This window comes from Dermacentor andersoni, chromosome 1 (genome assembly GCF_023375885.2).
Source record: "Dermacentor andersoni chromosome 1, qqDerAnde1_hic_scaffold, whole genome shotgun sequence".
Lineage (NCBI taxonomy): Eukaryota > Metazoa > Arthropoda > Arachnida > Ixodida > Ixodidae > Dermacentor > Dermacentor andersoni.
Window position 1 is genome coordinate 188,746,064 of NC_092814.1, and position 24,570 is coordinate 188,770,633.

The 24,570-nt window shown below is 51.2% G+C and overlaps 2 protein-coding genes across 2 annotated transcripts in view; one reads left to right on the plus strand and one right to left on the minus strand.

Moving 5' to 3' along the window:
* Positions 1–21,355, minus strand: part of LOC126547387 (uncharacterized) — a 63,347-nt gene extending 41,992 nt beyond the window's left edge. The window contains exon 1 of the mRNA XM_050195374.2: positions 21,120–21,355. Coding sequence (XP_050051331.2) covers positions 21,120–21,323 — 204 coding nt within the window. The 5' untranslated portion in view covers positions 21,324–21,355. The remainder of the gene's footprint in view (positions 1–21,119) is intronic.
* On the plus strand, positions 10,659–13,556 carry LOC140215468 (uncharacterized). The gene is made up of 2 exons (XM_072286006.1): positions 10,659–11,116; positions 12,017–13,556. Exons 1-2 carry the CDS (start codon positions 10,914–10,916, stop codon positions 13,554–13,556), a joined length of 1,743 nt encoding a protein of 580 aa, XP_072142107.1. The 5' UTR covers positions 10,659–10,913.
* Positions 21,356–24,570: the final 3,215 nt, after the last annotated feature.

Sequence of the window (24,570 nt, forward strand, 5' to 3'; positions counted from 1 at the left end):
TAGTCGAAGGCAACTCGAAGGCTCAGGCAACATTTAAACATTTTTGAAAGTGTTCGCTGAAACGCCCTGTATATTTATACAGTATAAGAAGCCAAAAAACAAAGACACCAAGAACAGCATCGCTCGCGTAAGCGAAGACGTGGGTTCGTGCCTCGGTCAGATGTTTTTTCATCCACTTCCATTTCCATTAATTTATGATTTTCTTTAATTCAATTCATACGTACGCGCAATTTACCCTATGCTGTCCTTGATGTCTGTTGATTTGCTTCTTATGATATGACTAATAGAAATTAGACTCTCGGTTTCCTTCTCGTTCATACATACATACATACATACATACATACATACATACATACATACATACATACATACATACATACATACATACATACATAGTGTCGGGCCCTTGGGCCCTCTGGCGTGTTTCTATTTCCTCCCCAGCGCAGCGCTCGATCGCTGCGCCGCCATGCGCTGCCCGCACGTACTACATTTCTAGGTACTTTTTCGCCGAAGCGCCATGGCACGCGCCCTAGATGTATTTGGTTTTGCGTCCCTGGCTGTGCCAGAGCGCGCGGTGTGTTCGGGCCAGCCTGCATTCGCAGAGTTTAGGCGGTGTAGGTAAATTTTAATTCTGAAAGCTTAAGCAATTGTATGCTTACCCAAAGAGAAAACCGTCCCTTCGTCCGTCCCGTAATAAGACGACCGCTTTCGAGATAGCGCCCGCAGTAGCGAACGAATTTGCCTTTGCGCTGCCTTCCGCTTCAACGGCAACGAAGCGGCGAAAACACAGGGCTGGCGTTGCTCTCAGTTAACGCCTCATTCTGCAACTTTCGCAGATCGCTTTGAAGTTAAGCGGACCCGCGTCTCTTAAAGACTATGTAAGCGGCAAGAACACAGCGCGCGAAGCTATGAGCTGTTGGCACTGTTTTGTGGGCATCGCAGATCGCTTTCAAGCTGCGTCCCACGCGGCATTGACATAAGCCGCCGCCTGAGTACGCAGCGCGCACGGGGGAAGCCTTTGAAACGCGCGCCACAACAGCACTCGTCGCATGGAGCATGCGCACCGATCGCGTTATCGTAAGAACTCGCGCGGGGGCTGCCGGGAAGGCGGCTGCCCGATAGGAAGGCAGCGGAGACGGCACTTGGGACTTTTTTGGGGCGCGGGCCTGGGGAGGCGCCGGTGGGGCGTGGCCCGTCTAGGTTTTATTTCGAGCGTGCTGCCGAGCGGGGGGAAAAGCGTTTTTGCATTGTGTCCGCGTGAAAGAGTGCTCTTGTTCGCTTTTGGGACTGTGTCTGCGCGCCTGGTTCGGTGCTTTCTTTCTTTCTTCGCTTTATGCTTTCTGTTATCGACCGAAAGATTTTGGTGGTTGATGGTTTGTAACGGCCGTACTTTCGTCGCTCCCTTTTGCTTGTACATTTTGTTGCCTCGCTGTTCTGCTGCTTGCTTCTTTGCCTTGTTCTTTTCTGCTATGGGGCTCTTGCATTGCCCAGGGTACTCTGCGAAAAAGGTGCTAAAAAGCGCCCTCTGTCCTAAAATGGGTCGTACCAAGCTCGGTCGTCTGCTTCGGAAAGCACGTTTACAATATGGACCCACCACTTTCGGTTGTGTTGTATCACGGCCTGCCGCGAATATCGGGCGCCGAAGATTTTTTCAGGGGTGGCACGTTGCGTAAAGGCAAGAAATTATGCAGTGCCGAATAACTGTACGCCGTTCAAGAATTAAGCGGCGAAGTTTTAGCGCGGTGTCAATCGCAAGTGAAGCGAGTCGCGTACGAAGTGGAACTTCAGGTAAGGTTTGCACGCTGCTAGATTCAGGCGCACAAACGCGAGGAAATGCTTGCTATAAATGAATCCACAGCAGCGATAAGCAGACATCATGTGTACGGAACTGCTCGAGCACACGACGGTACACGCCGCGATGTACGAACTGCTCGAGGGCACGATCGTACGCGCCACGACGGCAGCGGTCTTTCGACATGCCGCGAAACGGCGGGCCTCCTGCAATCTTTGTTGACTGCATGCCGCTAAACAAGTAGTTATGCCTGCGTTGTAGTAGCGGCCATCTGTCCCTTTTAGTAACTGGTAATAACTGATGCAATGCATATGAGCTCGCACGTACGTGCGAATCGCGCTGGAGCGCGAGCTCGTGCGCTGCTCGCTTGATGTAGCTTTTAATAACAGCGCTCGAACATCGATCTGCTGTAATCAATACTACCTTGCGGCGCTGCCTCAACATGCTGGCTTGAGGTCAAGTATGAGCACATTTAACTCTCTAACATATGCTGCTCGTAGTGGGGGTAGTGAATTGTCACCGAATCAGCCCGGCCATTTGTGGTCATTTGCACACACCTGGTCACTTCACCACTTCGCATCGGTCGAATTGTTAATTGTCGCTGTGGCCGGGTCTCGAATCGTGAATTACCAGCCATGCCTGCTGCTATGTCGGTCTGTTGTTCGGACTGTAGGTGCAAAAGACCGAAATTTAGAACGCAGATAATCAAGCAAGCTTCAAGACAGGCGAAGCAGTCAGCATGGCGCGAAGTTTCGCTTACTCAGCGCGACGAACTGCAGCTATGCAGCGCGCCCGACGCTCCACTTCGTGAGGCCTTGAAGGAAAACGGTAGAATCTGATGTTGGGATTCAGGCCTTCTTGTTCATGGCAGCCCACGACGCAGGAGTAATGACGGTGACGCCTTTTCGAGGCTGGGCTAGGTCTCTCTGGATCGGCGTCACCGATTCCTTCTGCTCCCAGCATTACGTCCCACGGCACACGGAGAGTCCGTTTTCGTTAAACTATAGGCTTCGGCGAGCTCGCAGCGTGGTCGGCATGGTCTGTGAGAAGTGACGAGCCTTTTCGCACTTGCAACAGGGCAGAAAAAAGTGCGAATCGACGCAAAATTCAGCCTAGATACATGCTTCGCCACAGCCAGGGCTCAATACGACCCAAACTGGTACGACCCAGATGTCGTTTCCCGCGCCGCCACCAGGCGCCGCTACTATACCTCAAACTCCAGCGCAAGACGCCCATTGGCCGCGGGACTGCGGTAATTGTTTGAGTGCTTCATTATATCGTAAATTAAAGCGGTTTCTGTTCTTTGCGCCACTGGTCCTTTGTCGTGCTGGTCGCGGCTCGCGGACCCCCTGAGCGAAGGCGAGGCACCAACGGTAGTAGCTGTACCGGCAAGGTATCATCCCCTCCCCCGCTTTCTCGCTTGAAGGCCCAGGATCTCGGACAAATGGTGAGCGCTTTGCCGTCCACCTTCAGTCTTCTTGACGCCCACCTTGAGAAAGCACCATTGGAGACGGTCAGAATGGCCGGAATAGAAGTACCTGCTATTTTAGACACCGGCTCGGCTGTTTCCGTTTTCGGCGATCGTGTCAAACGCGCCTGCGAGACGGAACGTCTACAGTTACGAAGCGTAAACACGACCTTTCGCATGGCATCCGCTCACGTTGCGTCCGCTACGTTAGCAGCCCGGTTAACGGTTACCATCAATGATCAAAAATTCCGGCAACGCTTCCTACATCTTCCAGGATTTTCTTGTCATGTGATTTTGGGCCGTAACTTCATAGCCAAAGCAGGAATCGTGCTCGATCTCTCTAAAGGCACCTACCAGTACGGCATGCATGCACATCCATTCAAGTTCATGACTAAGCCACGAGAACCACAGTCAAATCTGTTTACCGCCAATATCTCTGCGGTCTCCGAGACCGGTAGTGGTATTCTCACTGTTCTGAAGTCTCACAGGATCTCCGGCGGAGAAGACCAGAATCGAGACAGTGCCTAAACCATTTGCCGAAATGTTCACGGAGGCTCCTGACAGCGTTAATGTGCTGACTCATAGGATCGACACCGGATGCGCCCGCCCGATCTGTTTCAACCCGCGGCCCCTGAGCATCCACAAGCGAGCACTTCTTGATAGTGCCCTAGACGAAATGATCGCTACCGGTGCAGTAAGACCGTCTAAGAGCCCCTGGGCGTTCCCAGTCGTACTAGCACCTCAGAAAGATGGTACGGCGCGGTTGTGTGTCGACTACCGTCGGTTGAACGCTGTCACGGTTCGAGACTCGTACCCCTTCCCATCGATCGATTCAGTGATGAATTCACTTGGGTCCGCAAAGTTCTTTACTACTTTAGACTGCAGCAGGGGCTTCCTGCGAATTCCGATCGCCCCCTGCGATATTGCAGACTGCATTCACTTGCCATCGGGGGCTGTTCGAATTTGTCCGATTGCCTTTCGGTTTGTGCAATTCACCTGCGACATTTCAGCGTGTAATAGATATTGTGCTTCAGGACGCCAAATTCAATTATGCGATGGCTTACATGGATGACGTGGTAGTGTTCTCGAAAACCCTGGAGGAGCATCTCCTTCACCTAACCACCGTTTTACAACGAATGCAGGACGCAGGCATCACCATTAACCCCCGAAGGTTCAATTGGTTTCGACCAGAATCAACCTCCTAGGTTTCATTGTCGAGCAAGGCACATTCCGGCCTGACGAGGAGAAACTCCAGGCCATACTGCAGCTTCCACCACCAACAGACGTCAAGAGCCTGCAGCGGTATTTGGCCACGGTGGGCTTCTACCGCCACTTCATCCCCAACTGCGCTGACCTGGCAAGGCCCCTCCACCAGCTCCTACGGATAGGCGCCCGTTGGTACTGGACTGACGTGGAGCAGGGATCATTTCGGGCTCTGTCATCGGCTATCGCCGATACCGCACGTCTGCAGCTTCCCGACCTCAACCTGCCATTCACCGTGCAGACGGATGCAAGTGAGTATGGCATCGGCGCAGTCTTGCTTCAGAAGCACCAAGGGAAGCTTCACCCTCTGGCTTTTGCGAGTCACACTCTCACAGGAGCAGAACGGAACTATACCGTAACAGAGAGAGAGCGCCTAGCAATTGTATTTGCACTAAAGAAATTTGACATGTATCTGGATGGGGCTGAGTTTACTATTCAGACTAACCACCAGGCGCTGGCGTGGCTGTCAAAGCTACAAAACACAGCCGGCCGTTTAGCCCGTTGGGCCCTCGCTCTTCAGAAATATAATTACAGAGTGGAATACAGGAAAGGCACCTTCAACAAGGTAGCTGGCGCCCTGTTCCGAGCACCACTCTTCGGGGATGGCGAGCCGGCACCCGAAGTCCTGGCTGTGGCAGTGCCTGTGGACGCCTGGGAAACACTGATCTCCCGCCAGCAGCTACTCGACACCCAGCTAAGCGACGACCAGTGCAACTTGATACGCAAGGAACTGGACGGCGCCAACCCTGCCGGTAGCGGCAAATACGACTGCTACATGCAAGCAGACGACGGCCTGCTCTTGCGGTATATACCTACTGCCGAGACGGATTGCGGCGAGTCCCCATTCCGTGTCATTGTGCCTAGGAAGCTGCACAAGCCTTTTCTAGAGTAATTTCATGACACACGCCTCGCCGGTCATAGCGACGGCAAGAAAACATTTAAGAAGTTGTGTCGCGTCGCGAAATGGCCGCACATGAGAAAGCATGTCTTCAGATACGGTCGCACATGTCCTATCTGCCAGACCGTGAAACCGAGGGGAGGGAAGCCACCGGGCTTCATGCAACCAGTTGAGAGCCGATACCCATGGAAAATTGTGGCATGTGATGTTATGGGCCCATACCCCAGGTCAGCTAAGGGGAATCAGTACTTGTTAGTGGCCATTGACTATTTCTCCAAATGGGTAGAACTGTACCCGCTACGCAAGCTGGATTCTAAGATTATCTGGGATAGGCTGTTGGAAGCATTCACCCGTTTCGGTTTCCCAGCGCAGCTTATCACAGACAATGCCACATATTTCACAGGCAGGATATTCGTTGACACTTGCAAAGCTCTTGGCGTGCAGCACAAAAGGACGACACCCTACCACCCTCAAGCCAACATCACAGAGCGTGTCAACAGAAGCCTTAAGACAATGCTGGTGACTTTCACCGAGCGGCACAAGGACTGGGACGTTTGTATCCAGGAGACGGCTTTCGCCACAAGGACCACGGTAAACCGGTCGACAGGGTTTACGCCAGCGGCTATTCTTCTCGCTCGCGAGCTCCGTTTTCCTATTGAGCATGCATTCACCAATGGCTCTGAACTACCAACTTGCAATTACTCTACGTTAACACAAAATCTTTCCAGCCGCCTGGCCCACACTCTGAAGGAGGCCAGGGAAAGCTTGGACCTTGCCCGCCTGGAACATGGAACCAATACAACAAAGGCAGGCGGCCCTGGAGTTCGCGGTCGGCGACGATGTGCTCCGCCGCACGCACCCACTCAGTGATGCTGCAAAAGGGTTTGCTGCTTCCCTCGCGCCTAGATGGGATGGCCCTTACGTGATCGCGAAACGCATTTCTAGCTTGGTGTACTTTTTGCGGAAAAAACACGGCAGCAGACTAATAGGGCCCGTAAACTTGCACGACCTCAAAGCGTACTGCGAGCGCCCATCAGACAGCTAACCGTGCTTCAGTCATTATACGAGTTCAGAAGTTAACGCGGCTGTGCCCTACATCCGTTATCTGTTAATCGCGACGTTTTACATATGCTGTCCTTGGATATCCTCGCCTTACGCAGAATGCCACGCTACCACTCCAACGGGCGTGACCAGCCTGGCTGCCACGGCGGCCCATCGAAACATCACCTACGTCGTGAGAGGGTGGTTTCGGTATCGCTGCGAGCGGACGCGCTGTGTATGGGCTCCTCCTTCGAAGTCCACAGCGACCGGTCATTTCGACTTGAGGATCTCAACATCGCCACCATCGTATCCGGGACGGTGAGCCGCCCATTTTGAGCCCACCTGGGTGTCACTATCCCGCCCGGGTCGGATTTTTCGGCCTTTTCTCCGTCTCCCTGGTGCACGCCGAGGCTACGCCTGTCTTAGGCCTAGCGTCCGTGACCCCCACAACCCACCCAGCCATGGAATACCAAGTAAACGGCACTGACATCGACCCCGCCGAAGCCCTAAACGGGAATGGGAGACTGTCCTACGTCTCCGCAAACAGTACCGCCCGGCGACTGCCACTCACTCTCCCCAAACGGAACCCAAGGGCGGCGACGGCCGTTCAACCGCCGAGATATCCCGAGCTGCGGCGCCGCCAGCTGCGCAGCGCCCGCTCCGTACGCGACACGCGCCTCTCCCGCAACTCCCGCGGGGAGACTTCAAGATCGTAGTCCGATCACGCGGCGGTTTGGACATAACCAAGGAGACCCCTCGAACGTTCTTCGCAGCAATCTGTGATGCGACGAAAGTCCACCTGCAGGAAGCGCTCGCTCAGGACCAGGTGCGGCTGCATCCTTGACCTCAGCACTACCTTGACCTACTACCTGGATGCACTACCTGGATGTATTGAAGGCGAGGGGCCTTCAATACATCCATGCATACATTCATACATGCATGCATGCATACATGAGTGGGGTCCGCAAAGCAGGTCGTGCGCCAGCCCCGCCCGGAAAAATGAAAACTTTCCGCCTATGTACACTGGCTTTATGACGCTTGTGGGGGCACCGCGAATACGCCCGGATAATCGAGCGCATTCAAAACATTGTTTGACGACGCAGACCGGAAAGCCAGTGAACATATTTTATCACTTTGTTGTTTTCAAAAATATCTGGGAGCTTTTTTTCGGCAAGCGATGTGAAATACTGGCAAACGTGCAATGACCAGTACGTCACTTTAAATTTATTCTGCTGTATTCTGCTATCTTGACTGAATGTCGCCGAAAAGTAAACATTACCAGAGGGCACTACGCGAACGGCGTTTACTGTACCTTGATGGGTGTTGTTCATGGTGTCCATTGTGAATATTTCTCGTTGATTGCGCACGAAACGTTTAATTAGCTGAATTTGTACGTTTATATAATCGATTTGATGTCAATGAAAACGTTGTAGATGATATTGCTACAGAACAATATGTGCGATCACGAAAAGGCGAGCAGTGCGAAGACGACGACGACGATGAGAAGCTAGCGCGAGCTGTTGCCTCTTGGCCAAGCGCAGCGTATTTTCTTGTAAATATACTTGTACATAGCTTTTCGTCTGCGTCTTCCTACGTAACATATCTGGTGGAGGTGGACGTTCCCTGTACCTCGTCGCGGAGCTTCGCAGTGGACGGTACGTCGAGCCTTCCTTCATGGCTCCCGGCGACGACAACCGGACTCCCCCGGCTCCGACACCTGCTGCCACTTCGACGACCTACATCACTCTCCCCGCTCCCCGTGATCCTGGCGTATTCTCGGGCAAAGATGGGGAAGACGTCGATGACTGGATCAGCCTGTATGAACACGTCAGCCGCAATAACCGGTGGGACCCTACTATTATGCTCGCCAACGTAGTCTTTTACCTCGGTGGCACACCTAGAGTTTGGTATCGCACGCACGAAGATGAGCTCACCAGTTGGGATTCACTTAAGACACAGCTTCGGGACTTGTTCGGCAACCCCTACGGTCACCAACTTGCCGCGCAGAAGGCGCTTTCCGGCCGTGTGCAGACGTCAACAGAGCCCTATGTCACGTACATTGAGGACGTCTTGGCTCTGTGCCGCAAAGTTGACACCCACATGACTGAGTCAGACAAGGTTGCCCACATCCTCAAAGGCATTGCCGATGACGCCTTCAACTTGCTCGTTTGCAACAAAATAGCGACGGTGGATGCTGTTATAAAAGAGTGCTGCCGCCTGGAACTCGCTAAAAGCCGACGTATTGACCAGCAGTTTGCCCGTCTGCCCAACACCCCAGCGACATCTTCCTGTGCCGACACTCCTCGTCCCAACAACACTGCCGACGTTACCAGGATCGTCCGGCGTGAGATCGAGGCCGCCTATCCGGCTGCCTTCGTCTCCAGTCCCACCAACACATCTGCAGTCACCGTCTCACTGATCCAGGCAGTTGTCCGCCAAGAGTTCGAAAACATGGGTCTTCACACCATCTGCTCGGCCCATCGTCCTGATACCCGCCCGGCTTCTTCGATTCCGCCCCGTCCCGCACCTTCTTACCCCCCCACGTTTCCGCAACCCATCTGAATGGCGCACTGCTGACGACAAGCCCACTTGTTTCCACTGCCATCGAATCGGGCACATTTCTCGGCACTGTCGCAGTCGCTGGAGTTCCCCGACCCGGTCTACTTATACCGCCTACTCTCGCCCCCCAGGTGGCCCTTGTCGTCCCTATGCCGCACGCTCCGATAACGCCGCTGCTGATTCTCCTGCACCGAACCGCTCCTATTCTCGTTCGCCTTCGCCCCAACAACGACAATCTCGCTCTCCCCAGCCCCGTCGCTCCTATCCGCCGACTCCCTTCGGACGCCGCTCCAAGCCGGAAAACTAGACGATGCAGCGCCTCGAGGTGACGCTGCATTGCTCCCTACGCCGCCAAATCCTCTACTGACGTTGCCCACTCATCTGAACCTTCTTGACGTGCAAGTCGACGGTGTTTCTGTGTCTGCACTCATAGACACTGGGACGCATTTGTCCGTAATGAGCGCTGACCTTCGTAACCGGCTCAAGAAAATTATCACGCCCGCCACGACGCCTGTTGTCCGTGTCGCCGATGGTGGAACAGCCCCCGTAATTAGTATGTGTACCGCCCGCGTCTCCTTCGCCGATCGCTCAACAATCGTGCTATTCACAGTCATCGCCCACTGTCCCCATGACATCATCCTCGGCTTAGACTTCCTCTCCGCACATTCTGCTCTCATCGATTGTTCCGCCAGTACTCTCCGCCTTGACCTGCCTGTTCTGGATCCTGCTGAACCACACCCCAGTCGCCTCAGTTCCGTCGACTTCGTTCGCTTGCCACCTTCGGCACTGACCTACGTTGACCTAGTGTCTTCCCCACCAGTCCCCGACGGTCACTACATCGCGGCTCCTATGCAAGACGTCCTCCTTACACACGGGATCCCAGTACCTCATGTTGTGCCATTACCACCAGCCCGGATTCCGAATCTGCAAGATGCAAAATTATCCTTCGAGCGCCCAAATTCTCCCTTGAAAAGTCAAGATGCTGAGCCCAAATTCTCCCTTGAAAAGTCAAGATGCTGAGCCGTCAGGCAGCGGTGTCCTGCGAGAGAAGCATCGGCGAGCCACTTTGTTCGGACGTGTCGCCAAGTGCCAGACAGCCCGGCGCCGTAGACACCCACTAGGTGACCTCCGGCCCTTGCCTGAAGGTCACCGCGCCCGCCCCAATTGAACCAGGTGGCCAGCGCGGTCGCCGGTTGGACCTCTCGGACGACCGACGAGTGCTCGCTTTGTGTTGGGCCGTTTGGGTGACAATGGTTTTGGGGGCTTATAAGCGGAGGCGTGCCGCCTGAAAAACCGGATCCGCCGACCCACCGGGAGCCAGTGCCGCTCTCGACTGGAGCGAGATGTGTCACGCGTTTTCGCCGGACGTTGCCGTGCGGGAACAGTCGCGTTTGCTGTGAGCTCTCGGCCCCAGTGCCGATCCCTTCATGTCCTGTATAATGACCTGTATATAGTGTATAAAGTCCCTTTTGTTATTCTCATCGACGCCTGGCTCGGAGTCTTCGCTACCAACGCTCTGTCACGAAACGGGTGACGAGCGCTACGGGACCACAAAGTCGTAATAGTGGTGCAGCGGTGCAAAGTCGTAACAGTGGATGGCAGCTACGGGATTGACCAGCATCAGCTACCTCGGCGCGGTGAGTGCCTGAAGTTTACCTCAAACACCAGACTTTCTCTGACACAGGTTATAGTAGCTCAGGGAAGGATTTGGTGTTGCATTGTGTTAACCTTGTGTGTTTCAAGCCTAGTTAGAGTGTTTTGAAAACCAGGGGATGCTGAGGGGGTAAACAGGGCAGTGTGTGAAATACTTGCATATGTCTTACTAGTAGCATTATAGTAGCGTACGGCAGGTATATTCAAAAAGGGCAAACAGCAGGAGGACAGTGTGAACGATGGAGAAGTACAAGGTCAAGGAACTTCTCCAAATTTGTGAGGAGTTGGGCATCGAGTTGGGCTCAACCAAAAGAAAGAATGCGATCCTTGAGGTCATGAGGACTAGGGACGTAACGGCTGAGGAAGCCGAAGAGGCCTGGGCGGATATCAAGGAACGTCGCGAGGAGGAAAAGAGGGAGAAGGAACGTTGCGAGGAGGAAAGGTGTCACAGAGTTGCATGCCCGCGCCCCTCTCGAGTGGGCCGACATTGCCACCGCAGCCGCAACGCTGCTTGCACGGCGATGAGGGAGAGCGCTCCCCATTGTCCCTGAACCCGCCCGACGGGTTGATCACGTGGGTCGCCTGAGCGCGGCGGAGGGACGAGGCGGCTCGGCGAGCCGGCAGAGCAGCTTGGAGGACGAAGGAGCGGGGTCGTGCACCGGGAGACAGCTGAAGATGTGGTCGGCCGGCTGAAACCTCCAGGCCGAAGTCTTCGCCGTTCGACCGACAGACGGTGCAAGTCCGTCAGGATCTTCGGCAGCGAGGTACCAGCAGCCCGACGCTCTTCAGATCGGGATCTCGGCAAGCACGCCCCAGATAAGCCTCGTGTTCCAGGCCGCTCTCCGAACTTTCCGCCGGACTCTCTTTTCTAATCGCGTTTAATCTTTCATTTGTTTATCCATCGCGTGTTAATTTTTGTATGTTCTGTTAGTGTAGTGTTTGCCGTATTTATTGTCGCGTATATTTTTCATTTGTGTAACGGATTTTTTTGTTATTTCGCGAGTGTTAATGGTTCCCACGTGGTGGGCTTAGTGTCGCGCGAGTGGCGTCAGGGCGTGTGCTGTGTGACCCGCACGCCTTCCGCGAGCTAGGACCCACTACTGGAAGTTTGCATGTTTTTTTTCCAATATGTCTCGGACATGATATTATTTTATTAAATTGAATGTGTGTGTTTTACGTCGCCTCCCGTCTCATGCCTCTGGTTCACGGTCGATCAGGCGTGGACCTTATCGCCGGTCAGCAGTCGAACCCTCACTAAACGCACGCGGGGTGGGTTTGTTGTCGCCCCATCCCCTCCGGTTCGGAGAGTGCGAATTACCCCACCATCAATCTTTGACAAAAGGAAAGAAAAGGAACGTCGCGAGGAGGAAAAGAGGGAGAAGGAACGTTGCGAGGAGGAAAGGAAAGAAAAGGAACGTCGGGAGTGGCAGGCAGAAAAGGAACGTCGGGAGTGGCAGGCAGAAAAGGAACGTCGCGAGCACGAGCTTAAAATGAAAGAGTTGGAGACCCGAAATAGCTCGCCGGCGCCTAGTCTAACTTCTAACGGTCCAAGAATACGCGATCAACTTCCACCCTTTGTCGTCGGAGAGGATATGGCCAAATACCTCGTGAAATTTGAGCACGTGTGCGAACGGAATAGCATTGAGCGATCTCTCTGGGCACAGAATCTGTTAGCCTTGCTTCCTGGGGAGGCATCAGACGTAATAACTTGCTTATCGAAAGAGGCGTTTGAGAGCTACAGTGATGTGAAGGAAGCGCTACTGCGGAAGTACAAATTGTCGCCCGAAGCTTTCCGGCAGAGGTTCCGGTATGCAAAAAAGGGCAGGGAGTCGAATGTTGACTTCGCGTTTCGTCTAAAAGCCGACCTGGTGGAATGGCTGAAGGGCGAAGAGGTTTACGACGACCGCGACAAAATCGTCGAATGCATCGCGTTGGAGCAGTTCTACCGTTGCATTGATGAGGATGTCAGGCTCTGGCTGCAAGATAGGCTAAAGGAGGTTAAGCTAAACAAGGCAGCAGAGTTAGCGGAAGAGTATTACACCCGCCGCAGCTTGCACAGCAAGGCAGTGCGCGTAGAAAAAGCAGATAGGAGAGATGGGTTTTCCGGGGAGCCCGATGAACGAAAAGAAATCAGGCGTCGCGAGTTTCGGGAAGACGAGTCCCTTCCCAAAGAAACTGTAAGGGAAGGACAGAATGCATCTCAGAATGATGACGATGGTCCGAAACAGCGAAACGATACGACGCGTTCTTTTGAAAAACGGAAACCGTTAACCTGCTACAATTGCAAAAAGCAAGGGCACATCGCTGCAAGCTGCCCAGAGAGAATTGCTTTTGCAACAATACAGGAAACTCACAAAAACATACGTCTATTGGAGCCCTATGTGCAGGAAATTAAGATAAACGGTAAGAAGTGCCGTGCACTTCGGGACTCTGCAGCAACTATGGACGTTGTTCACCCGTCTTTCGTCTCCTCGAGTGATTTTACGGGAGAGTGTGCTAGGATACGGCAAGTGGCCGAGGAGGAGAGTGTCTGTTTACCGATCGCAACGGTTATCAATCAAGGAGAGTTTGGGAAACTTAACACCGAAGCCGCTGTGTCAGCCGCCCTCCCGGAGCACTTTCCCTACCTCTTCTCAAATAGCTCGGAGCAGCTGCTGAAGGATCAGGGCGAATCGTTCTTTGCCGACGGGGCGTACATGGCCCTCACGCGATCCAAAGCGCGCCCGCTGTCGAGGGAACTTGACTTTGCGTCGGTGAGCGAACAGCGGTGCGGCACACGGACCGATCAAGGTAACTTGAGTGGCGAGCAGGCACGGGAGAGGCAGAGCTCGGAGGCTGGCCTGGGCGAGCGTGTCCTGGAAGTGAGTGGGAGTGACGCGTGACGCGGGCTCCACACTCGCTCCGGTTTCCGCCAGCTGGCAGGAGCAGGCGGCAGTTGAAAGAGAAACTCTGATTCGCGAGCAACAGGAAGACTGTTCACTAGCCGATCTGAGGAAGAGCGTCAAACGGGGAGTGAAAAAAAAGAGGGTTTCATTTGGCAAGGAATCTGGCTTATTGTACCGCCGCTACACGGATAAGCAGGGTCGCAAATATAAGCAGCTTCGGATTCCGCGAAAATATCGCCGGGAAAAATGAATGACCTCATTTGCTTCCTCAGTAGTATGTTTTCGGTCCAAGTGATTTCAAGGGGACCATTCTATTTGTCATTATTATTGTTGATTATTAATTATTTCTGATATTTTGGTGTGTTGTTAAGTTGAAAACTGGTTGTTTGAGCCTTGTGTACTAGATCGTACACCTGCCTCTTGTTGCAGCGGGAGCAAAAAGGGGGATAGCAATTCAGTTAGGTTGATTTGGATTATAGCCTTGTCTGGTGTTTGACGGGAGACAGAGGGCACTTGTTCGTGTTGGGTGTTGCCTCTTGCCGGTCGGTTTTGCAAGCTGCAGAACGACCAACCGGGACCAGTGGCGAGAAGCAAGGGCTTAGGAACGACCCGAGCGGAGCTGGTCGAGGTGCCTTGGCGACAACGCGGTGAGCAGAGCTCCTGTCCTGGCGAGTTGGACCTGGGCACGTGAAGTTACCTGGCGTCCCGACACTGGACGTGAACTTGGACGAGCCTGACGAACGTGCGCGCCTGGCATCCGAGCCACGTGGAGGCAGCTCGTCTTCCCGGCGCCTTGTCTGAGGGCGGGGATGCTGTTGTGCCATTACCACCAGCCCGGATTCCGAATCTGCAAGATGCAAAATTATCCTTCGAGCGCCCAAATTCTCCCTTGAAAAGTCAAGATGCTGAGCCGTCAGGCAGCGGTGTCCTGCGAGAGAAGCATCGGCGAGCCACTTTGTTCGGACGTGTCGCCAAGTGCCAGACAGCCCGGCGCCGTAGACACCCACTAGGTGACCTCCGGCCCTTGCCTGAAGGTCACCGCGCCCGCCACAATTGAACCAGGTGGCCAGCGCGGTCGCCGGTTGGACCTCTCGGACGACCGTCGAGTGCTCGCTTTGTGTTGGGCCGTTTGGGTGACAATGGTTTTGGGGGCTTATAAGCGGAGGCGTGCCGCCTGAAAAACCGGATCCGCCGACCCACCGGGAGCCAGTGCCGCTCTCGACTGGAGCGAGATGTGTCACGCGTTTTCGCCGGACGTTGCCGTGCGGGAACAGTCGCGTTTGCTGTGAGCTCTCGGCCCCAGTGCCGATCCCTTCATGTCCTGTATAATGACCTGTATATAGTGTATAAAGTCCCTTTTGTTATTCTCATCGACGCCTGGCTCGGAGTCTTCGCTACCAACGCTCTGTCACGAAACGGGTGACGAGCGCTACGGGACCACAAAGTCGTAATAGTGGTGCAGCGGTGCAAAGTCGTAACACTCATACAGTTTTATCTATTACGGCGAATTGCGTCTGCCTGCCAGTGGTCACCTTTGGCTTGACGACACAAGTGCTGCCACGCGGGATGTCTCTGGCCCAGCTTTGCTCACTCGCGGATCACTCAGTAGCATCCATTGCAGTAGACGACACTTCATCCGATGCTCATCTACCATCGCAGTCGGCAAAATGTACCATCGCTGACTTACAGAAAATGATTGCGCCCGACTTGCCGTCCGAGCACGCTCGTGAACTCTACCGCGTTCTGTTTTCCTACCACGATATTTTTGACTTTAACGATCGTCCTTTGGCCCAAACTACAGCTGTCAAACATCGCATTAATACCGGCGATGACCCTCCTATTCATCGCCGCCCGTATCGAGTGTCACCAGCTGAGCGTCAAGTTATTCACGCAGAAGTTCGCAAAATGCTTGCCAAGAACATTATTGAAGCATCATATAGTCCATGGGCGTCACCTGTTGTACTGGTCAAAAAGAAGGATGGCTCATGGCGCTTTTGTGTGGACTATTGGCACCTTAACAGGGCTACCAAAAAGGACGTGTATCCCCTGCCTCGGATTGACGACGCCCTTGACTGCCTCCACGGTGCTCGCTATTTCTCCTCTATTGACCTTCGCTCCGGCTACTGGCAGATTGCCGTGGACGATCTCGACAGCGAGACGACTGATTTTGTAACACCCGACGGTCTTTATCAATTCAAAGTGATGCCGTTCGGTCTATGTAACGCCCCTGCCACTTTTGAACGCATGATGGACTCCCTTCTACACGGTTTCAAATGGTCCACGTGCCTGTGCTACTTGGATGACGTTATCATATTCTCCCCAACGTTCGCTACGCACCTCGAGCGCCTCTCAGCAGTCCTGGACGTTTTTAGTCGAGCCGGTCTGCAACTCAACGCATCGAAGTGTCAATTCGGCCGTCGCCAGATTACCGTCCTTGGACATCTCGTTGACGCGAACGGAGTGCAACCGGACCCAGGCAAGATCCATGCTGTTGCGCACTTCCCTGTTCCGAAGTGTGTCAAGGATGTGCGCAGCTTCATCGGCCTTTGTTCGTACTTCCGCCGTTTCGTGAGAAATTTCGCCGCCATAGCACGACCACTAACCGAGCTTTTGAAAAAAGACGCCCCTTTCCAGTGGGGCGATAACGAGGCCTCTGCATTCTCACATCTAATCGACATTCTCACAACGCCTCCCGTTCTGGCCCATTTCGATCCTTCTGCGCCTACCGAAGTCCGTACTGATGCCAGCGGTCACGGAATTGGCGCAGTACTGGCACAACGCCAGCATGGCCACGACCGTGTTATCGCTTACGCCAGCAGGCTCCTCTCACCCGCGGAGCGCAACTATTCCATCACTGAGCGTGAGTGTCTGGCCCTAGTTTGGGCGGTTGCGAAATTCCGCCCATACTTATATGGCCGACCCTTTTCCGTTGTCACAGACCATCACGCGCTTTGCTGGTTATGCTCACTGAAAGATCCTACAGGAAGACTTGGTCGCTGGGCCTTACGCCTCCAAGAATATTCGTATACTGTCACCTATAAATCTGGCCGTCTACACAAGGACGCTGACTGCCTGTCTCGCTACCCGGTCGACGAGCCTGACGACGCCGACAGTAGTAGCGCCAACGGCATTTTCTCTGTGTCTGCCTTCGCTAACATCGCCGATGAGCAGTACCGAGACCTATCGCTGCGAGCACTTATCGAGCGTCTGCGCTCAACACCTACCGACGCATCCGTTCGCCGATATGTCCTCCAGGGCGGCATACTGTATCGAACGAACTTCCTCCCTGACGGCTCTGATCTTCTTGTCGTGCCAAAACAGCTACGACAGACTGTGCTCTTGGAGATGCATGACGCACCCACTGCAGGACATCTTGGGGTAACCCGCACGTACGACCGCGTCCGCCGCCGCTTCTATTGGCCTGGTCTCGCTCGCTCCGTTCGACGCTATGTTGCTGCATGTGATCCCTGCCAGCGTCGGAAAACACCTCAGGTGCTACCTGCCGGTCATCTCCAGCCGATCACCGTCCCTGTAGAACCGTTCTTTCGTGTTGGATTAGACTTGCTTGGTCCCTTTCCCACGTCATCCTCTGGGAACAAATGGGTAGCCGTCGCGACTGATTACGCCACCCGATACGCTATCACTCGGGCTCTCCCTACCAGTTGCGCCACTGACGTCGCGGACTTTCTCTTGCGTGACATTATCTTGCTTCATGGCGCCCCGCGACAGCTGCTTACTGACCGTGGTCGAAACTTCCTCTCGAAAGTTATCGCTGACATTCTGCGTTCCTGCTCCATTCAACACAAACTGACTACCTCATACCATCCTCAAACCAATGGCCTGACAGAGCGGTTAAACCGTACTCTTACCGATATGCTGTCCAAGTACGTTTCCAAAGACCACCACGACTGGGACATCGCCCTTGCTTACGTAACATTTGCGTAAAATTCTTCCCGGCACGACACCGCCGGATTTTCTCCATTTTATCTACTGTACGGTCGCGAACCTACCTTGCCCCTAGACACGGCACTTCCTCCTGCTGCGATCTCAACAAGCGAGTATGCGCGCGACGCCATCGCCCTCGCCGACCATGCACGCCAGCTTGCCCGTGCTCGACTGACGGCCTCACAAGCCACTCAGCAGTGTCATTACAACGCCCGCCATCGTGACGTACAGTTTTCGCCTGGTGCGCTCGTGCTCCTGTGGTCGCCCTCCCGTCACGTCGGACTTTCAGAGAAGCTCCTTTCGCGATACACAGGGCCCTACCGCGTGCTGCGCCAGGTGGCGCCTGTGACTTACGAAATTGCTCCTGTGGGTTCAACCTCGTCCTCTCTTCTGGCATCAAGTGATGTCGTGCATGTCAGTAGGCTCAAGGCCTACTACACTGCTTCCGAGTCCGATCTTTAGTCGCTCCGGGACGGCGCTTTTGCAGCCGGGGGTAGTGCTAGAGAACAATATGTGCGATCACGAAAAGGCGAGCAGTGCGAAGACGACGACGACGACGAGAAGCTAGCGCGGGCTGTTGCCTCTTGGCCAAGCGCAGCGTATTTTCTTGTAAATATACTTGTACATAGCTTTTCGTCTGCGTCTTCCTACGTAACAATATTGACAAATCGTCGCTTACAGCATTCAAAGTAACCTAGGATTCGTGAACACTTTTTCAACGAGAAAGAAAGCCCCTGAAATAAATAAATAAGAACGAAGAAAAATTATGTTTGGCTCTGCTATCGCGAACACCAGAGACCAGTGGAGCTGGGAGCACCAGAAACCAGTAGTGTTGGGGTAGGCCAGTAAAGTAGTGCCAAACTGCACACTTAGTCTAGCTTTTGCTGGGCTTCCCCCCAACTTCGCTGGTGTCTGGTGTTTGCGATAGCAGAGCCACGCATAATTTTTTTCCACTGCGAGAAAGAGGATTGTCGAAGCGAGTGCGCGTGTTTTTATCGGATAGCAATGACGTCACACCACCTTTGTCCCTGCCGCGCCAGTCCTTCTACCCGCTAGGCTCCACCCACCCTCACCGCGTCGCTATGCTGCTCCATGCTATTTTTATACTCTACTTTCACTCTCCGCTCTCTCACCCCCAGCTCGGCAAAGCTGCGAACGTCAAGAGAAATCCAGCGAGGTTCTAACAGCTCCACTGTAAAAAACGCTGTGACCGTGACAACGCTTCTGCATGCGCACCAAAAATTGCATCAATCTACGCAAACCCCGTCAAACAGTGGCACTGGGAAGGAGCGGCCGCACTTTTTCTGTTCGCGTCAACAGTCTTTGGCGCGAATCTTCGGTCTTTGCCCCACCCGAAGTTCACTTTCCGAACCGTTACAAGAACGTGACCCAGGTTTGCACGGTCGTTATATGCACAATGCACTGATGACGTTTAAGTCTGAGACCACCTTATTATTGGTGCGGGGACGCGTTGTCACGTGAATTAAAAAAAATTGTAGGCTTTTTGTTGCTTTCTTTTTGTCGGGAAAAGGGCCTTTTCAAATCTTAGGTCGCTATATACCTGGTTATCAGTCATTTCTTGACGTATTCCACAACCTTTTCTATGGCACCTTATTGAATAAGTAAGGCAATAAATGTTAGTTCACTAAAATTAAATATTAGTTGCTCGTTCACATGAAAAACAAATATGCGCGACTAACTTTAACACAAGCCTATAAACGGAAAGCTTTCGGTTATTTTTTCTTGGCCACATTTAGTTGGCACATCCGGTATGTAATATTATGGTGGTTTCTGAGAAACCTGTATGGGTTTCCTTGTAGCTTCATACTGCAGTTATGTGGATGACAACTTTTCCCTGTCATGAATTTCGCTCGGCTTGCAGGCTTCCGCAGAACTCATCTGCCGTAACCTAGTAGTGTTCCGCAAAGTAAAATAAGGAATATCTTTTCTTCGTATGCCTGTATTTCATTCATATTTTCCTTCACCAAGGTGCTCGAAAACGCGCGTTTACTGCACTAAAACGGAAAATTCATGCTCCAAACCTGCTCCAAAGTGCAAAATTTGCTGCTCCCAGAGCTGCTCCAAGGCTTCCTTGGCCGCTTCAATCTCTGTATATCGAAAATTGCGGTAACATTGATCATAAGTCAGCCTTGGATTATCCGTCACAAAGAATTGGCCTAACTAGCACCTGCTGAGAGTGGGCATGTCCATAATCGACAGGCTAGTGCTGCCTTCCTCTGAGCATGTACAATTATTATATATATTTTTTTCATCCTTTTCCATTTCTGTGACAGCGTTTGTGCTGTCCTTTGCGTTCCTATTTTGTTTGTGCTCTCTGTGCCTGCCTTTTCAAAGCATGAATTCTTACCAACTCGCTTAGCTTTCTCTTATTCTATCCTTTAATAGTTAAAAAAACATTAAATAAACGAGACAGTCGATAAAAGGGAAGAATTGTCATCACCCAAGAGTAGCATTAACATACAAAAGAAACCCATAGTAACTTAAACCAAGGGTTAGAATGAGCATGCAATCTGCCACAGGCGATTTTTAAGAACTTGGTGCGGGTAAAGAAACAAAACAAAACCCTGTATAGTTGAATTATTGCATTAATAACGACCTCTTTGTTGTGTCCAGAATTCTATATTTTAGTGCCCACTTAGCAATCCTATTTCTTACTCATTTTTTTTTTCATGGAGCACGGGGAGCGGCAGGTTATACTATTTGTCTTGTAATAAAACTGATGTTTTTGCCTTGTAGTTTACAGATCAACAAAACAAGACGTTCCACGAACTGCAACCTGAAGGTATTCCTCTTGCAGGATATTTGTCGGCTGAACTTTCCAGCCAAAGAGAGCAGGTCGTGTGTTTTATGCCATTTTTTTTAACGAATCCGAATATTGCCGAACGGTATCGTCCCAAACGGAGCAGTTTCAAACTCAGCTCCAGCAATGCTTTTTTTTCCTTACGTGATCGCTCATGCAGGCGACACCGTCTTTTTCGGCTACTTTCTTTGACACCTGCAGTCAGCTGGCTAATTTTTCAGATTTTGTTTTCGCTGCTTTTCGCTTTCCAGATCTGGCGATGTGCAGCCCTGGTAATTTGTGCGCTACTTTCCTCCATAGTGTGCTGCAAGTGGGAAGCGTGACGTGGTCAGGGTGCCCAGATGAGGAATTCTAGGGCACTCTGACCGCAGTCATGCTTTCCGCTTGCAGCGGGGTAAATTAAAGATGTGTGGCGTCGTCACTGCTGATGAGAAAAGTGACTGCTTTGAGAAAATGGCAAGTGGGCTTTCGTTTGAATTTATGGCGTATGCTGGTGCACGAGGGGGCAGGCACATATGAACTGTGTTTTCGTCAAAAAAGAAAAAAAGAAAGAGAAGGAAAACGAAAACATAAGGAAGGTAGAAGATACTAGTGCGCAGTATACTTTTCTGACCTTGATCGATAGTGGTTTTTGCGGGGGGAACTTGGAGGACATGGGCTGTAATCGCTGGGCTATAACCGCCGTAAATGGGCATAATAGCCCGGAAATGAAAGGGTGAACTTTTAGGCAGCGGTAACGAAACAAGAAACAGTATGCACCTAGGGACAAATGGCGGGTAATGGAGCGTGCGCACCTGAGCGGCCGTGTAGTTGATATTCTTGAGGTGCGAGTCTCCGCCCTGGTACTGCCACATGTCGAAGGTGAGCTCCATCGCGGCCAGCTCCAAGTTCGGTGGGTCCCAGGGAAACTCGCTGGGCTCGCACGCTGCCGATTCGTTGGCGGCCGCGTGCAAGGCCAAGCGACTGCGCAGCATCATCAGCGCGCTTTGCGGGCTCATGGCGCGCACCACCTCGCGCGCGAACACCGACACCAAGCCGCCGTACCTGCGGGTGCGACAGCATGCATTGTTCGGCGAGCAACACTGCACTTTGTAGCGCAGTGGCCTAATTTCGATGATATTGCTACAACATTTACTCTGACCTAAGCGTGCCGTTCTCTATCATATTAACGCTTCAGGACTGTCGCAGGACAACTTGAAGATCTGCGATAGGGGAACTACCCATCATGTCATGTTTCCCCAGGTGCTGCGACACAAGATGATACTTCGACAATTTCTAGATTTCATTATTCCTTCATCTCAACGAAACGATTTTATTACGGTTCCTACACGGTTCCCTTTTGAGTGCTGCAGCTTCTCACCACAAGTAGAAGCCACGTTTTTGACATTGGAAAACCAACGAAAGCTCATCGCCAGAACCGAAAATGCCCGTTGATTCGCCCACGGCACGCAAGACGGACTGAGGGAATTAAGCCGGCTCTAAAAGCCCGTTCACCTGATCTGAAACGCGAGCCAGCATCATGTGAGAACATGACTTCCGCAGCGCTGACTCCAGGCACAGGGAAGCAATACCACGTGCGTGCCATGGCCCAAGCCATTCTTCGTAAGGTGAACAGCAGCTCGACGAGCACTGAGAAAGAAAGGTGTGCGGTACGGGCGCACGAAGTGCGCTATGCTGTGAGGGTTTCTACGAGAGGACTCTCAGCTGCGGAAAGTCCTATGTGGGCCAAACAAGCCGAAGTTTGAAATAACCGTCCTATGGAGCATTCAAACAATTTAAGTGAATTGGATGGTGTGCATATCAGCGCGCATTCCAAGGCCTGCTCGAGTGAGCCGTGCGTTCGAGTGGTAGTATTCTGGATAAGAAAGGTAATAACCCGTACAAAAAATTATCGAGAGGGCATTGAAATATCATTGGTCAATGTTGAGTTTTTCATTGAGGAATTGTTGAAATTTTGTTGGGGAATTGTTGGGCTGACTGTTGAGTGGTCTTGAATATTGGCCACTGAAATTTAATTGAAACACCATTGGGTGCCTCAATGTTGAATAATGTTAAGTTAGCATTGAAATTTCATTGCGCTTAGACGGCTCCTTGTGTTCAATTTGTTGAATGGTTGTTGCTTTACCATTGACGCTGCATTGAACTGACGTGGTAGTTCTGTTGACCTGTTGTTGAGTTATTGTTGTCACAGCACTGAAAAGTACGTTGTGGCCCAGTTGAGATTTCATTGAGATTTCAGAAGTTGCCATTGAAACATGATTGACATTTCATTGGGCTAATGGATTTTTATTCATATATTGAAATTGCTTTGCTATTCACACTTGCATGCCCCGGTGCCTGCTCATAACTTTCACAAACACAAACAAAAGCAAAGGAGAGACTGCTCAATTTGAAGTACCTTTATTTACACTAAAGATGCGTGCCCATGAAAAATTATTACAGTACATAAGGCACCACTACATCGAACCTGGAGACATAGGCTAGTACCTACAGCACTCTTAACAGTGTAAATACATCTGAAAAAACCTATACATACGAATTCAATCAAAACGATCATTGTGATCTTCACTTGCGACTTAAGTTTATGACTAGAAGGCAAAGCGACTCAAAAGGCAGGGCTTAAGCATACCCTTTTAACAACCAACTTTGAACACATGAACACTTGAAGCTGCTTGCGTGTGAATACACAGAAGACATCTGAATACGTTACATTAAAATGTTTCGCACACTAACCCATCACAGGAACAGTTACGGCTGACTGTGAGAAGGCAAAATAACAGACTTGAAACAAATGACTTCACGTAAATATATACAAGTTTTAGCACACGTCTTTCACCGCGATTAAAATTTAATGAAGTACCAAAGTAGACTTGTCTGAGCTTTTTTTCTTCGAGATGTATATATTTTCATGTTGCCCAATTATTTTATAAAATAACATCACTCAACTTAGCTATTAATTGATGAGACATCATTTAGAAAGTTGTCGGGCATGGTGAACACCTGAATCATGTTTCTGACGAGCCAGGTTTGCAAGAACAGTACACCATTTGATTATGTTAAATTGAGGTACAGAAGAGTTTGCTGGTGGTATTTCCGCAATTTAGTGAGCTCATTTTCAGTTAATTTTTCTGGACTTGCACAAAGCTAATTAGAGCACTTTTTGGGGCCTTTTTCACTATACCCAGCAACTAAGTGGTACCTCAGTCAATAAAGAGATAAGGCAAGGCTAATACCTTGAACGATAAGAGAAAAAATAATTATTTAGCTCAGAAAATTGGCAGTAACACACGGCTAACACAATTCCAAAGAGCCAAATAGATGGTCACCTGCACTTGCAGTATCAAGTACCCCAGAAATAGTCAAAGGATGGGAAAAGGTTTCAATGCCTGGACAGCCAGATTGGTGAGACAGTGAAAAACGCAAATAAATGCGTATACGAAAAACCAATGACCTCAATTGCGCAGGTAAAATGTTATCAAAATGCTACCAGAATTTTATTGCATGAAATACATAAATGTTGCATAAAAATTGGAACAAAGCAGTGAGAAAGACGGAGAGAGATACAGCACCCGTGTTGAAAAAAAATTACAAGTGATATACATGCTATTTAAGCTCAAGACAATTTTTTCTCCAATATATACAAAAAGAACACATGCACTGATGGCATAAAAGAAGGTTCCTGCGCCTGGAGAATGCAGCACAGTACAAAGCAGCGTCATGAGAAGCGAAAACTAGAGCTTAGTATGTTTAAAAAGTACGAATACTTGCATACCTACAGGCATGTGACATGTCATGCCTTGAATGGAAGAAATTCATAAATCTTACACAAATGAAGTTACCATCACTCTTATTGGCTTCCTCAGGGCACTCCTTGAAGTTGAACTAGAAAAATGTATATCAGTGTTAAAAACAGAGAAGACAAGACCCTATAGCGTTCTTCCTGAAATAAACAGCGCAAATATTTCATGTATCAATTCTACGGACAATTCGCCAATTCGGTGTACATTTATATTTGACAACCACCCAAACAAAGACGAGAAGGATGAATTAAGGTAGCGACACACATGAACGCTGACTCAACTAGAAGTTTATTCGTGAAGATAAAGATTTTAAACACATTCGCCAACTTCACAAAGAAAAAGCCATGGATATGCATCAGAAACAGCCCAGCACAACAAAAAGGACCAAAAGACATGTCCTGTAGAACAAACATGTGCGTCAAAAACAAAAACACATGAGAACTGA

What these genes read in the sequence shown, in the direction of transcription:
- LOC140215468 (XM_072286006.1), top strand. Translation starts at nt 10,914, where the DNA reads ATGGAGAAGTACAAGGTCAAGGAACTTCTCCAAATTTGTGAGGAGTTG. An exon ending in GAACGTTGCGAGGAGGAAAG is followed by an intron (nt 11,117 to 12,016) that starts GTGTCACAGAGT and finishes CTTTGACAAAAG; the next exon opens with GAAAGAAAAGGAACGTCGCG.